The 14,979-nt window shown below is 31.5% G+C and overlaps 2 protein-coding genes across 5 annotated transcripts; both read left to right on the top strand.

Moving 5' to 3' along the window:
• Positions 1-772: 772 nt before the first annotated feature.
• On the top strand, positions 773-5,843 carry LOC7498135 (RNA-directed DNA methylation 4). 4 transcript variants are annotated; one of them, XM_024590954.2, is made up of 10 exons: positions 773-942; positions 1,065-1,151; positions 3,359-3,450; positions 3,602-3,655; positions 3,753-3,794; positions 4,452-4,600; positions 4,688-4,806; positions 4,960-5,038; positions 5,118-5,191; positions 5,285-5,843. In XM_024590954.2, the coding sequence occupies exons 1-10, from the start codon at positions 843-845 to the stop codon at positions 5,512-5,514; spliced, it is 1,026 nt and encodes a 341-aa protein (XP_024446722.2). In that variant the 5' UTR covers positions 773-842; the 3' UTR covers positions 5,515-5,843. The 4 variants fall into 4 exon arrangements, with proteins under 4 accessions (XP_024446722.2, XP_024446721.2, XP_024446720.2 ...); XM_024590953.2 differs by having other exon boundaries at positions 4,954-5,038; XM_024590952.2 differs by having other exon boundaries at positions 4,688-4,833.
• Positions 5,844-12,899: 7,056 nt separating this feature from the next.
• On the top strand, positions 12,900-14,664 carry LOC7458830 (spermidine coumaroyl-CoA acyltransferase). Its single transcript, XM_002325625.4, has one exon. It carries the CDS (start codon positions 13,042-13,044, stop codon positions 14,506-14,508), a length of 1,467 nt encoding a protein of 488 aa, XP_002325661.3. The 5' UTR covers positions 12,900-13,041; the 3' UTR covers positions 14,509-14,664.
• Positions 14,665-14,979: the final 315 nt, after the last annotated feature.

Below are 14,979 nucleotides of genomic sequence, written 5' to 3'. Positions count from 1 at the left end.
TTAATTTCAAAAAAAATTAGTTTTTGAGTTTAATTTTAGCTTTAATAAGAAGAAATTGAAGTTTAGAGATTGAATGATAATTTTAAAAAGCTAATTTGATGAAATCATGAGTTTAATTGTATAAATATAAAAATTTGATAAATAATTAAAAATTTAATTAAAAAAATTCAAACCAAAAATCAAACCATCATAAAATGCGCAACACTGAAGGACTTAAGCCAATAAAATTAAAGATTAAATTCAAGATAAATAAAAATTTAATATCCAATTAAAAATTAATTTACATAAATCACAAGTCATGTTTGATAATAATACATGGAAGACATGGCTTGCGTGTATATAGACACCAATGTCGAATATGAATCTGGAGTCGGAGCAACGTAGCCAGCATCATCCGCACATGTCATAAGGATTTTGGGTTGTGGGCTTTGTTAGCCCATTTCTAGAGACTTGCGAGAACGGTTGGAAACGTAATTCCTAAAAAAATTTTATTAAAAATTAATTTTTAATACGTTAATTTCAAAAATAATTTTTAAAATATAAAAACATTATTTTAATATATTTCAATACAAAAATATTTTAAAAAACAATCATAAAATCAGTATTTAAAAGCCCATAACACTAATCAATATTAATTGTTTATTTAAAATTAAGTTTTTTTAATATTTTTAAATTATTTTAATTTGTTAATATAAAAAATAAATTTAAAAAAATAAAAATAAATATTATTTTAATATATTTTTAAAGTAGTTACCACAGTACTAATACGAAACGAGTTATAAGTAAAACCGCTGCAACCCCCAATTTCCCTCCTTTTACGCACCACCAAAACCCTAAATTCCATGGCGACAATCGGCGAAACCTCTATGAATTCTCCTCAGTCGAAGCCCGTCGTTGTTAGGGTTAAACGCAAGGCTCACCAGTCTCGCCTCGACGCCTTCTGTATGTCACTAACAACTCTCTCTCTCTCTCTCTCTCTCTCTCTCTCTCTCTCTCTCACACACACACACACACACACTATCACTCGGTGTCTGACTGATTTTGTGCGTATATGTGGCATATAGGGCTTGAAATCAATGAGAAACCAACGAAGAAGGCGATGTTGGACTTGGAGAAGTTGTCAATTAGTAATAACACTGTTGATGTTCAAGGTAACATTTTTTCCTTTTTCCTTTTTGTTATCATCAATTGGATTTGGAGAAGTTCTAAATTTAATAATTTTTCTTAGAGATAAAGACTTCAGTTATTTATTCCAGGAAGTACAGCTTAGACAAGATTTTTTTTTCAGAAATTTTTTAGGACTGTATCTATATTTCAGGTCAGGCTTGTGTAGAACTGTCATAATCTAGGAAGTTAGTATTGAATTTTCTATAAACGGAACAGTGATAAGTGGTGATAACACCAAACCAGTTGCTAGAGTGGAACGGTAGAATAGCACATGCATACATAATCTAGGCAAAAGGGAATGCATTAAATTTTAGATTTTATTCTTGTTAGATAATTAATTAGTTAAAATAAAGGCCTTGGCTTGAAGGCTTGAGACCTAAAGATGAGGCCCTTGAATTTGAAAAGATGGAAAGACAACATTGAGAGAAAGCCTAATACTGTTGCAGCTGTTACATCTGATACATGGAAAAAAATCTCTAATTTTTATTAATGAAATCAGGAGATAGAGGGATTAAGAGTTAATGAATTTAACACTTATTTGCATAACTTTAGGTTATAGGATTTAGCTGGATAGGATAACTAACTGAATTTGAGAGCCTTGAGACTGAGATTTGATCAAGGAGAAAAAGATTTTTTTATCACTTTTATGGAAGTAGAATTGGGGATTTTTGGGTTTATATTAGAGGGAGAGAGTGAAGAAACTTAAAAATGGTACTGTTTTCTTTGTAGTGGGGGTGAAGGGGAAAAGAGGCTGTGATTTGAAGGGATGGGAAAAATAGCACCTTTTTTTTCTTATGTGGCTCAGGTACAAATGACTAGAACTTGGATTTTTTTTTTCTTTTATTTTTGTGAAAGAATAAAACTGAAGATCTTACCTCTTCAATTTGCAAGGACTATACAAATGAGTTAACAATTTAAAGGTACTGTTGGAAATTAATTAAAATAAATAAACATAGTTATCAATACCTTCCTAAGTGCCACTTTTCTCCTAGCAGTGTAGACCCTAAAATGGTTGCCATCACAAGTGCGAGAGGGTTAGAAATAGACACAAACAAAGGCCCTCTCCTTCTCATAACTTTCATGTTAATCAGGAAATATGATAAAAAAAAAAATACCCTGTATGAAAAAAATTCAATGGGCAACCCAAATTCTGTACTTTACATCCAAAGAGGTGATACTACTGTTGGTTCTTTGAGCTAAGAATCATGTAATATCTATGTTAAAGTACTTTTAGTACAATACAGTTTTATTGGGCATTTTTGTCGCAAAAGCACGACAATAGTATTTATCCAAATACTATCTGGCTGCTTTAAATATCAGCAAAAATAGCACAGTGAACTAATTATCAAACACCGTTCTGCAGGCTATATATAAGCTTGTTCATTACATGATCGAACTTTAAAATTGTAATGAAGTTTGGTTGGTTTGGATATATAAACTTCAAATCATTATTTTTTTTTTCATTTAAAATTGAATCAGATTCTAGCAGTCAATCCAAATTAGCATATCATTCTAGATCAATTTTTCTGTCCAAATTAGCAAACAACTTGGCAATCTTATCTTAACCTTATCTTAATATATATTGTAGTAAAACAGAAGCAAGCTCAGGCAGTTCTATGGTGGGCACTTGGACTTGCCTATGTGTACAAGGAACTTGAGTGCACAGTAATCATATTTCCATATATTAAATACTAAGAAAACAAAAAGGTTCTTTCTTGCCATGTCTGTAAATAGAAAAAAAAAAAGCAAAATTTTAAAGTGTTGATAAAAGGATTTAAAAGCAGGTAACTCTTTAGGGTTTTTTTTAATGACACTGTAGGAAAAAGGAAGTTACTACAGTTTTGATTCTGATTCATAGAAAAAAAGGAAGCTTTGAGGACTTGTAATTTTGTGACATATTTGTTGAATTGAAGTGGTTAACTATTGAAGGACTGTAAAAGATTTGTTATTTTTTAATTGGGGAATGATGGATTGTGATTGCATTTTTTGAACTAAGATCATATCGTAATGTATGATGTTCTACACAAGATTTTGAGTTGCAAATTTATGAAACTAAGTTATTTAAATTAACAGATAATTTTTTGATGTTCTTGCCATGTCTGTTAAATAATCATTTTTTATTTATTTACTACCATCCATTGGTGTGATTTTGACCATTGGTTTTTATATCTTTTTATGGTGATTTTTACAGTGGAGGAATTGAAGGCTAAGAAGGTTTTGGTGAAGCATGTTGAGACAGTTACTAGCATGGACGCTACAATGGAGATAGTACAATCATTTGCGGTTAGTATAGAACTATGAGTGTGTTAGAATATGCTGCTTGTTTTTGTTTTTCTTTAACCTGCCCTTAGTACTTGGTTGTTCATTTCCGTTGCAAATTTCTAGTTTTTGTTGTACTGCTCTTTTTAATAAATGTGTTGGTGTTCCTTTGCAGTCTAATTCTGCTCATGTAGTTGAAGAACAAAAACGAACCATTAAAAAGTACAGTGTAAGTTCTCTTTCTACCAGTTAGTTTGTCTCTTAGTCTGGTTTTCAGACATTTATGTTATCTAACACTTTGTGCATTTCCAATTTAATTTTGGCAGAAACAAGAGCAGATTTTGTCAAGATCCAGACGAAATCAAGAGGTATACTTCAACTTATGTAAAATTCGTTCTTGATTTGTACACAGTTGGATATGTTTTCTGAGGATAATGCTTCAATCTTCCATTGATGCATTTATGTGCATTACAACTTCAGTTATCAGTTTTGGTTTTCCATCCAACTGCTCTGTCTCATTTTTGTTTTTAACAATGATCACTGTTCAGCTGCAAATTGCAATACATATGCTGCACTCTGAACATATGCAAATTGATGAATTGTATCCTTTAATTTCTTCTAGATTACTAATGCTTCTAGTAAATGAGATCTGTGTACATCAAGTTCATGAAATAGTAATAGAGAAATATATGTGATGACAGACTAGGAAATGCATGTCACTCCTCTGCTGTAATCTCTGCTTTTCTCGCGATCAACACAACCTGAGACTCCTATGAGAAGATTTTTTAACTGAGATTTAATGTCATTTCAATTGTGGGTCTTATTAGACCTGAACATCAGCCAAAGAAGTTACTATTTTACCCGAGTCTGGTTTTTTCCCTAAAATTTGGCTGGATTGTGCATGTCTGCCTCTTGATACCTGAAAAATGTACAGTATACCACTTTTTTACTATATTTGCAAACTCCTTTTCTGTTTCTCTGACATACATGGTCATTTAACATCCCCCAACACCACTTTCTGGTAGGTATTGGCGTCGGATGCTCGTTTTGAGCAAATTTGGAGAAGCCGAAGGGGAGACAAAGGGGCATCAGAAGATAAAGCACTGCATGATATGTGTAGTTTTTATGATGTTGTTCGTGTTGAGGAAAGTTTCAATGAGGTGCAAGAGCTTGAGTAAGATATGTCACCATGGAATTCATCAGTCTTTTAAATGTCCAAACCTCAGTTGCAAGTAATTCAATTTCAATGTTTGTAATACAGAGTTGCATCTTTGGAGGATCAGAAGATTCTATCCAGCTATCTTCCTCTACTAAGAGAGTTTCTTCCAAGTGCTGTTGCAGAAGTCGAATCTGATATCCATGCTTACTTGTCCAATCAAGGTTCTGCTTTCGATGCAATCCCATTAGGTCTTTTGCTGATTCATTTCCTTATCTCTTGAGTTTTAAACCCATCTCTAAAACTAGGATTGGTTATGATTGTTCATGTTCTTCAGCATTGTTTGATGTGGTCTTGTTCTTATGAATAAGATGTAGATGATTATGTGTATGACTATTACACTGTGAAGGACGACATGGACATAGATGATATAGAGACTGCTAGCCCGTTTCCTCTGTAAGTGTTGCATATTTTGTATTTGATATAGAGACTAGTAGCCTGTTTTCTCGTGTAAACCTGTATATTTTTGGTTCAGGGTAAAAGTTGAGGAAGAGGATTTCTATGATGGCCCAGATGACGAGTCAGAATATGACACTGATGATTCAAATGGTATCGTTTCTACTACTGTCATTTTCTTAAGTTCAAAATGGTCTTCTTTCTTCTTTTTTTACTTCCTTTCCCTTTCCTATTTGTGGTTCTCAGCTGAAGATCATCCACGAAATGATTATCCTGATGAAGCATCTTTAGATGACCATGAATCAGAAAGTGAAGCATCTCTTGATGAATCTGAAAGAGAGGAGGAAGAGGAAGAGGAGGAAAGTGATGCTCCCAGCATTAAGCATTCAGAATCTGATGATGCTGACAATTTTGATGATCACGGAAGTTACTTTGATTATCCTGAATGTGAATATGGCAGTGATGATGAAGATTGAAGGTGATTTGTTCAGTGAAACAAAATTTTGAGATCCCCGCCATTGTCTCTTTGATTTTGTGCTTGCAGTGGAAAGAAAATGCATATATGCTCAACGCAAACTGGTGAAGGTAAACTGTAGAGGGACATGCTCTTAGAATGTAGGACACTGTGGCCACAGAACTTTGGAGATATACCAAATTTCTTTGTTCTGATTAGTGAGAAAAGAATGCTCTACTAGTTTTCCTAGGTAGCCTTGAGCACCCTCTGATGCTCATATTTTGATCCTTTGGTTGGAGAACCTAGACTTGGGGTTTTAATGCTTACAGATTGCCTAAAGTTTATTGCTAAGGTTGTTTACCCTCTACATGTGCTTCGCTAAGGTAATCTATTTCTTTTCTGAATCCCTTGCTTACAGCATTCAGAATATATGCGATTGCGTACTGAATTAGCCATAAAGCATTCTTGCTTGTGTGAATGACGTTTCGATGGACAGCATCGTGTCCTCCGCAGATCATAGCATTGCCTGTCTAAGAATGAGTAACGAATTTTCTTCTGATGTCGATGCTTTGCGTGATCACGACTGCATCCTTCGCATTGCCATCAACTTCATGAATTCTTTGAATGGTTACGAGTAATGCTTTGCCAAATATATTTCTATGAATCGCTAATAATTCTTTAATTAATATGTTTCTATGAATTGGAAAGTAATGCACACACGCTTTTATTTTAGACTTTCCATCATATATATAAAGCTGTCTAGCTTATGAATTTGAGAGATGTGGTTTGATAGAACAAGGAAGAGAATTTGAGAGAAGGGGAAGAAATTATCATCAGCTATAAAATTTTGTTATGTACTCTTTATATACGCTAACAAAAACTAAAACCCAAGTGTAGCTCCACACTTAGAAACACTGTTCATTAGATCAGTGTAGTGATGATGGTTTTACCCATCCAACCAAAAAGAGTTATTGCTGGCTTCCAAGGGTATTGGGATTTTTTTCTGTAGTCTATTTTTTATTTTTAAATTGATCAGGAATAAATATATATTTATTCAACTTGATTTCACAAAATAATTAGAATACTTTTGAAAGCATAAAAAAAATGTGGCATCAACTAGTATATTTGTATTTTCACAATGGTGTTTTTGCTATTATTCATTACAATGATGGGCACTTTGGTATTTGCAAAAAAGTAAAAAATAATAAACAATTCAAATGAACAATGAAACTATAAAAATACTCTTAAAAAAAAAAATTAAGCCTAAGGTCAAGGGATGTTTTGAGTTTTTCACAATTGCTTTTTAGTAATTAGAAAATCATCTCATAGGCAAATCCGTATTTAGCTAAAAAAACCAAAAAGATGGGCGTGTGTGCAGCGTCTCCTGACATTCAAAAATGTTATTCCGCTGTGTCATTGGAAATATAGTTGTCTTCTCTTCTTGTTGGTGCAACGCTTGGCTCAGTTGGTGATTGAGTTTAGCGTCGATGAGCCTTTTTTTTCTCATTTTTCTCTCTCTTCTCTTCTAAAAATTACAGCTCGACCTTTTTGTTTGTGGACATTTCAACTTCAGTTTTTATTTTTTTTATTTTTAATTTTCAATCTTGGCCTTTTTATTGAAGTTTTATTTGTTTTCAGTTTTATCCTTCTATTCTAATTTATCAAATATCATATTCTTCAATGTGGTCCTCATTCTTTATATTTCTAAATTTTATTGTTTGCTCTTTTATAAGAGTTTTAGTAGTTTTCAATTTAATCATTCAATTCAAATTGATGATATTATTTTTTAAATTTGGTCTTTGTTTTTTTTATTCCTAATATTTTTTCTTGGTCTTTTTGTAAAAGTTATTATTCTTTTCGATTCCACCCTTTTAATTACAACATTGTTTTTATGTCAATTTTAATTCTCATTACTTTTAATTTTTTTATCCTTTTACTACATTGATTTTTTTTTTTAATTTCACCCTTCAATTAAATATAACATTTATTTTATCTTTTAATTTTTATTCATTTAATTGCTATGTTTTTTTAAATCCTTTTCCATAATTAAATTTTTTTTTTTTAATTTCATCATTTAACATTTGATTGATTGAAAATTGAATTTCTAGATTGGGTGCTTCAAGTTTAATGACTCATGTCACAATTTTTTTTTAAATTAAGAGCTTTGTAATCCTTTTTATTTTTTTTAAGTTATTCAAATTTCATGATCTAGATCACCGATTTGATGAATCATCTTGGGTTGATTCGAACCTGATTATTAGAAATACAAGTTTATCATAATTAATTTTTTAAATTATTTTTCACTTTATTTCACCACCTCACCACCTGAACATCAATTTTGCAAAAATACAAATAAAAAATATCACCCCTGTGGCAAGCATAGACACCAAGTCTGGTGTGTGTGTAGACAATTAACACTACTAGCCTTGATGAACTTTGTATTATGGATCCTAATGTAATAAATACATAACTAGTAATATTATAGATAACTGAGCATTGTGCTTGATTATATTGCTTCAATACTTTCCCGCAAGTTTAAAATATCTGTGAAGGAGATTGATTTTCTGAAGTAGCCGCAATAGGCTTTGATACCACAATAGAGTGAGGAAGAAAAGGAAAGAAATTGTCTTGAGCTATAATCTTATAATTGTTGTTATATTCTCTGCAATAATAAATATATACATGTAAACAATTAATTTTAGCGAACTCCATTGACCTCTGTATTTTTTCTTTATATATATATATAATCAATTGATTTATTAATAAAATAACCATTTAAAAAAATAGCTGGAAGAAACATAATAAATTTAATAAAAAACTAAAAAAAATAGAAACAAGTTCAATTACAGTATATTAATAACATTAAAATCGAACTTCATTCCTTGCATGTTTCTTGCTTGTGTTTATCCAGAGATGAATATCTTAATTAGCACTGTGAATGATATATATGAAAAATCATACTTGCAAACCTTTATCGAAGAAGACAAATGATAAAAAATCAAGCAAAAGATTACATTTCAATCCACTGTTTTGGCGCACTCACTCCATTGACCTTCGTATTATGAATCTTAATGCAGCAGATATAGTACCGATAAGACAACAAATAAGTGAGCCTAGAACTATATTTAATCGTGATACTTCAACATGGTGTATATTTAGTATGGTTTCTCCATGTTTGTGAGCGAAGTTTTCGAGTCTACAAATCATTACTTCCAGTCTCGTAATAATGTACAAAAACCTAAATTAATTGCTGTATCGATTTCATGTATGAACACACATGCGTGCACATGGGGACACAGTTTAATTTGTATCGCGCGTGCACAAGAGCATATGTATACTTGTTGCCACTTCAGCCTAGTGCATCGATCAATCATGCTCCCACTACTTCGCTATAATCACACCATCTGCTGCATGCTAAGGGCACTGCTGCATGTGAGAAATCTATAGTGCTTTATCTGCTTGCAGGTATCAATATACCCATCCAAAGGGATGGTCCCTCTGGTTTCTCTTCCTGTGATGCAGAAGCTTTCATTCTCAAGCTCAGAGGGTACTGAAGGTCATGCTTGCATCATGCTTCGTCTATCAGCTCCTAAACAAAGCTAGAATTAGGTTAGGTATGCAGAGTAGTAGTTGTGCAGAAAAAATAATGCAGATGATGAGATCGATCGGGAACAGCTGATGAAGAAATGGGATGCCGTCTTTTGGAGAATGAAATCCTTCTCTAATGATGCATATAATGAATGACACTACTCGTGTTGAAGAGGTAAGATGTCTCTATAGAGTATCTAATGATTTAGTGCAAGAATTCAACTCAACATGATATTGTAGGTGGGCAGGATTGTTTCTATAGTCATCTATCTCCACTACACACATTCTCTTCTATGCCTTTATTGCTGTCAGCCATTAAAAAAGCAAGGAAATATGTTTACTCTCAGATTTTTTTTTCCTTCTAAGAATATTTTTTATTGAAAATTAAAGAAACTTGGTCATCAGTTCTTGAAAACAAAAAATAAGGGACTTGTTTGACATAATTAAAAAAAATGATTAAAATTAGTTTTCCTCTGGTTTAGTTAAAAAAATTAATTAGTCCTGTAATTAACTATGAAAAATTATTCATTGCTCCCTTGACTGTCAATTGATTATCAAGGAATATGATAGTTTTACGATTAATACCTAAACTATATATCCTTTTTGTATAATTAATCTCAAAATCATACTGTCTTTATTTAAAAATAAACAAAGCATCAGTGCTATATATTATTATCAATCCAAGAACAAATCCAAACCCAAAAGCTTCTAAATTGTTTAGACAAAAACCCCCCAAGAAACGTCCCAAATCAAGTGTTCTTGTTTGTTGTTGTACTTTAATCTTCCTTCTCCACTCTTATCTCTCTCTTCAGACCAAGGTAGAATCTCCAATCTTCAACGTTCCACCTAGTTTTGATATAAAATTCAAATCAGGTCAAATTCCACCAAATTTACTTATTGAACTAAGTCAAGTTTAATTAATAAGATTAAACTTGATGTTTTGGATCTAAAAAATTATAGATGATTTTGAAAAATATTAATCTAGAAATTATAAAACTCTACTTTTGATTTTTTTTATGAAGAATTAAAAAAATATATTTCTAAAAAAAATAATTTTCATTTTATGATTATAAATGTCTTTTCTTTAATTTTCATTTTTTAAAAAAATTAAAAAAACTAAAACAATATTCCACAACGAAAAAATCGAAAACGCGTTACCTTCATGATGAGAACCACTTTAAGGGACCACAGGACTTGTACGGTCCCAAGAAAGGCAAATTGGTGTCAATCACCGGAGCTCGTAAATTTAAGCACTCTATCTATATATCAAACTAGCTATCTCATCCAGGTTGTAATTTTTTTAAAAAAAAATATTAATTATATAGATTATTTTAATATTTTTTTATATAAAAAAATTATATATAAATTGAAAAATCTGTAAAAGCATCAATTAAATAAATTGATAAATATTTATATAAATAAACAAAAAATTATTTAATAAAATGAGATATTTACCTGATTGTGTTTACTGAATCTAATTGAATGAATTGATAAATATTTAAATAAATAAATAAATAATATTTAATAAAATGAAAAATTTACCTGATTGTATTTAGTGAATTTATTTATTTAAATCAATAAAAGATAAATCAATACCCTAAAAAACTCATGACCTAAAAAATAATCACAAATGAGACTGATTGAATAAACTCACGCCCTTAAAAAAAAAATATTATGCAAGGCCTAACACATCAACAATATTATTTAAAAATAAATATTTTTTTTTATTTTTAGAAACAATATCTTGAAAAATCAAACACAAACAAAACAATTCTAAAAAATCTATTATTAAAAAATAACATGCAAAACATGTTACCTAGGTCATGAGACTACAATAAATCTATTGAAAATCATCAAAAAATCAATATTAAAAAAAAACTAATGCAGAATAATAAGATCGCATGAAGGTGAAATCTTGACAAAACAAATGTCAAAAGATGAAACTATGAAAAAAAATCACAAAAGAATCTAAAAAAAATTGAGGCTAGAAAAAAGCATTAATTAGAGGGAAAATAAAAATTTATAGTTAGACGGTTAAATTGAATTGAAAATTATAGCTTTAACAAAAGAAAAAAATCAAAAAAATGAGGGTTAAATTGAAAAAAAAAACTTTGGTTGAAGGATGAAATTGAAAGCGAAAAACACTTCAACAAAATGGCCAAATAAAAACATTAAAAATTTAAAAAATAAAAACTAAAATGAAAAAAAAAAAATTTGAGGATTTGTAATTGAAAAGAAAAAAACTTCTATAAAAGGGATAAGAACAAATAAAAAAATTAAAAGAATGAGGATTGAAATTAAAAATAAAACAAAATGATAAATTGTAGTTGAATGACTAAATTGAAAAAAAAACTTCTTTAAAAGGAATAAGAAATTAAAAGAATGAGAACTGAAACTATGAAAGGAAGAAGAATGTTATCAGAAATTAAAAAAATAAGGACTGAAATTAAAAATAAAACATATGAGAAAGTAATTGAATGACTAAATTTCAAAACAAAAAAAATCTATAAAAGGAATAAGAACGAAATAAGAAATTAAAAGAATGAAAGTTGAAATTGAAAAAAAAAAACAAAAAGGATAAAAATATATTTTATTTGTCAGGAGAGAGAAAAGAATGAAAAGATGATCGTCGATGATAATCCGACCACCATAAGCAGATACGCGCCACTCTATGTGGAAGAGGATACAGTTGCGCATCTAAAGAGACAACAGAAGGCCAAATTTGGCCACCGGGTGGCATCACAAACGTTGCCTGCATGACGCGGACACCACCCACTTGCTGACACGTGATCAACGCAAGCCAAAATTTTTCTAATTTAAATATTTAAAAGTAAACATGAAAATACAAAAACACCCCTCATGACATTGTTAATTACACAAAAAACCCGTGTGAAAGTAAAAAAATAAAAACCCTAAATGCAAAGCTACTTTTTTTTTTTTATCTAGTCCAAGGTTAAATTCGTACTTGTACTGTACATAAACAATGAAAAAACAGATAAAAATCTTGTCCAGCAACCTAACAAATTTTTGTTCCTAAGAGCAAATAAGTATTTTTACTGTTAAAAAGCTTGTAAAAAGTTAAGAAAGCCTTTAGTCAACAATTTTAGTTTTTGTTGATTTTAGGGGTAAAATATTTTTACTATTTAGAAAAATAAAAAAGACACATACATGCACTCCTAAATAATCTTTTAATGACTAATAGGCCAGCGAAAAAGACAAAAAAAAAGGCCAGCATCAAGGCTTAACTTTTTCCCACTAAAGGATAAATAAATAATTTTATTGTAGCAATTCATATAATACTATATCTATTGCTACAATAAAAATACCATATAATTTAGAGTTTTATTAAATAGTTATGAAATCTGAGTCTAGGGTCAATTTGAGGTAAGATTTGAGTTCTGATATAATTTTTTTTTTAAATAACATCAAAACAATATTGTTTGAATAAAAAAAAAATCAATAGGTTTTTTAATTGGGTTTTATCCTGGATGAACTAGGCGACAGGTAAACTTAAATTTATAACTAGGCGAGGCTAATTCCATTCCTTACTCTATTTTTTTTCTTTAACCTAAACCAATTTAGGTCTCGAGTCTCAGGTCTTATAATAGTAGCATCTATACTAGGTAGTGAAAAATCCTTATGCTTTCCTTGTGCATTTTTCTGTGGTAGGCACTTAACAGTTGCTTTGTGTACAATTTATCTTTTGTATGGTTGGTCACAGCTTACAGTTCAAAGCAATGAGTTTGCTAAGATTTCAACTTCAAGATTTCTAAACCAGGTCCTAAATTCAAACCCTATCAACAGCATTCTTTGAAATTCTTTGTGGGATGGGGACCTGGAAATGATAATACCATTGATATTATTATAATTAAAATGGATAAGGCCAGTGATTACTTAGGGTTCAAGGCTATATAAATGATGATGGCATAGCTTGAGTTCATTCACACTTCAAGACTCCAAAATGGAAACCCACCATCGTGCACCTCTTTTGCTTGATAGAAAAGATGTTGTGCTTGTTAAACCAGCAAAACCAACTCCTTCAAAGACCCTTTCTTTCTCTACTATCGACAACGATCCCAACCTTGAATTTGTGTGTCATAGTGTTTATGTTTACAAAGCAAATTCTGTTTCTTCTGATAATGGCAGTACTGCTGACCATGATCTTGCATCAAAACTTAATGGCCAAGCAGACCCTGCTCGTGTAATTAAAGATGCAATATCTAAAGTTTTGGTTCATTACTATCCTCTAGCTGGAAAGCTGAAGAGGGATGGTAGTGATGGAAAACTTTATATCAACTGCAATGGTGAAGGTGTGCCATTCTTAGAGGCAACAGCAAATTGCAAGCTTGCTTCTCTTAAATACCTAGATGGGATTGATGTTGAAACTGCCGAAGAATTTGTCTTTGATTTTCCATCAAAGAGTGACTTTGGTTACCACCCTCTGATGTTTCAGGTGACCAAATTTCCATGTGGGGGTTTCACAATAGGAATGGGCTTATCACACTCAGTTTGTGATGGGTTTGGTGCATCACAATTGTTTAGAGCCATGGCTGAACTTGCTAGTGGTAAAAGTGAGCCCTTAGTGAAACCTGTGTGGGAGAGGGAGAGACTGGTAGCGAAGTCTACTCAGGGACCTCTCCAATCTCCTGTGGACAAGAATTCTCTGGCATCTTCACCGTATTTGATAACAAATGACATTCTGCATGAATGTTTTTTTGTGAAAGCTGAGACTATAAAAAGACTCAAAATGAGTCTCATGAAGGAGTGTGGAGATCATGAAGAGATGAAAGGAAGTTTCACTACTATCGAAGTTCTCGGTGCTTATATCTGGAGATCAAGATTTAGAGCCTTCAAATTAAACCCAGATGGAAACACCTTGTTCTGTCTAGCTATGGGGATAAGGCACCTTTTGAATCCACCATTGCCGAGTGGATACTATGGAAATGCTTTTGTGGGCTCAAATCTGGTCATGACGGGGAAGGACCTCGACGAAGGACCATTATCTAGGGTTGCCAAGCTCATCAAAGAGAGCAAGAAACATGCTTCCAATGCTCACTACATTTGGAGCCAAATAAGCATGTTGGACAAGGTCAGGGAGCTGAACTTCAAGATTGATTCAGATAACGGTGCATCCATGGTTTTGACTGATTGGAGACAATTAGGTCTCCTCGAGGAACTAGATTTTGGATGGAAAGGCTTAGCGAACATGATACCAGTGCCATTGAAGATGTTTGGTTTTGTCTATTTGTGTATTTTCTTGCCTCCTTGCAATTTGGATCCTTCAACAAAAGGTGGGGTTAGAGTGCTTGTTTCTCTCCCAAGAGCTGTCATGCCCAAGTTCAAGGAAGAGATGCATGCTCTCTCTCATCTCGGTACTGATGATGATGATATTATAGTTCCAATGCTTGAACCTGCCATATTAATTTGATTTGGAATTACCAAAACATAATGTATGTACTATATCTAAATTATGCTAAGTACTTGTAATTTTATTTTGATTATCATGCATGCCCAAGTAATGTATCAACTTCATGCCTCTAAACGGGGGGAATGTATAAATTAATCTGGATGATATTTTTTCTTACTTTGATTGCGCTGCGCAGATTAACTTTCTATTACAAGATTTAAAAATATATTTAATTGAAGAGATAAATATATAAAATAAATAATTCAAAATAATTTTAAAGTAAATTTTTATAATCTTTAAATATGAAAACAAGCCTATAACATGCAAGAAATTCTTTCTTGTACAAGCTTTGACATGATATCTGGCGCACAAACTTTGATGGGCTGCTAGCTTGTGATCAATCCTTTCAAGGGCATGAGAAACAAGAAATTCTCCACTAATTATTATTTTTGTATTTTTAAAATGTTTTTTTTTTAAATTAAATTTTATTTT

Source organism: Populus trichocarpa, chromosome 19, assembly GCF_000002775.5.
Source record: "Populus trichocarpa isolate Nisqually-1 chromosome 19, P.trichocarpa_v4.1, whole genome shotgun sequence".
In the NCBI taxonomy this organism is placed as follows: Eukaryota; Viridiplantae; Streptophyta; class Magnoliopsida; order Malpighiales; family Salicaceae; genus Populus; species Populus trichocarpa.
The sequence above is the reverse complement of the archived record's forward strand: the minus strand, read 5'-3'. Positions and strand labels throughout refer to the sequence as shown.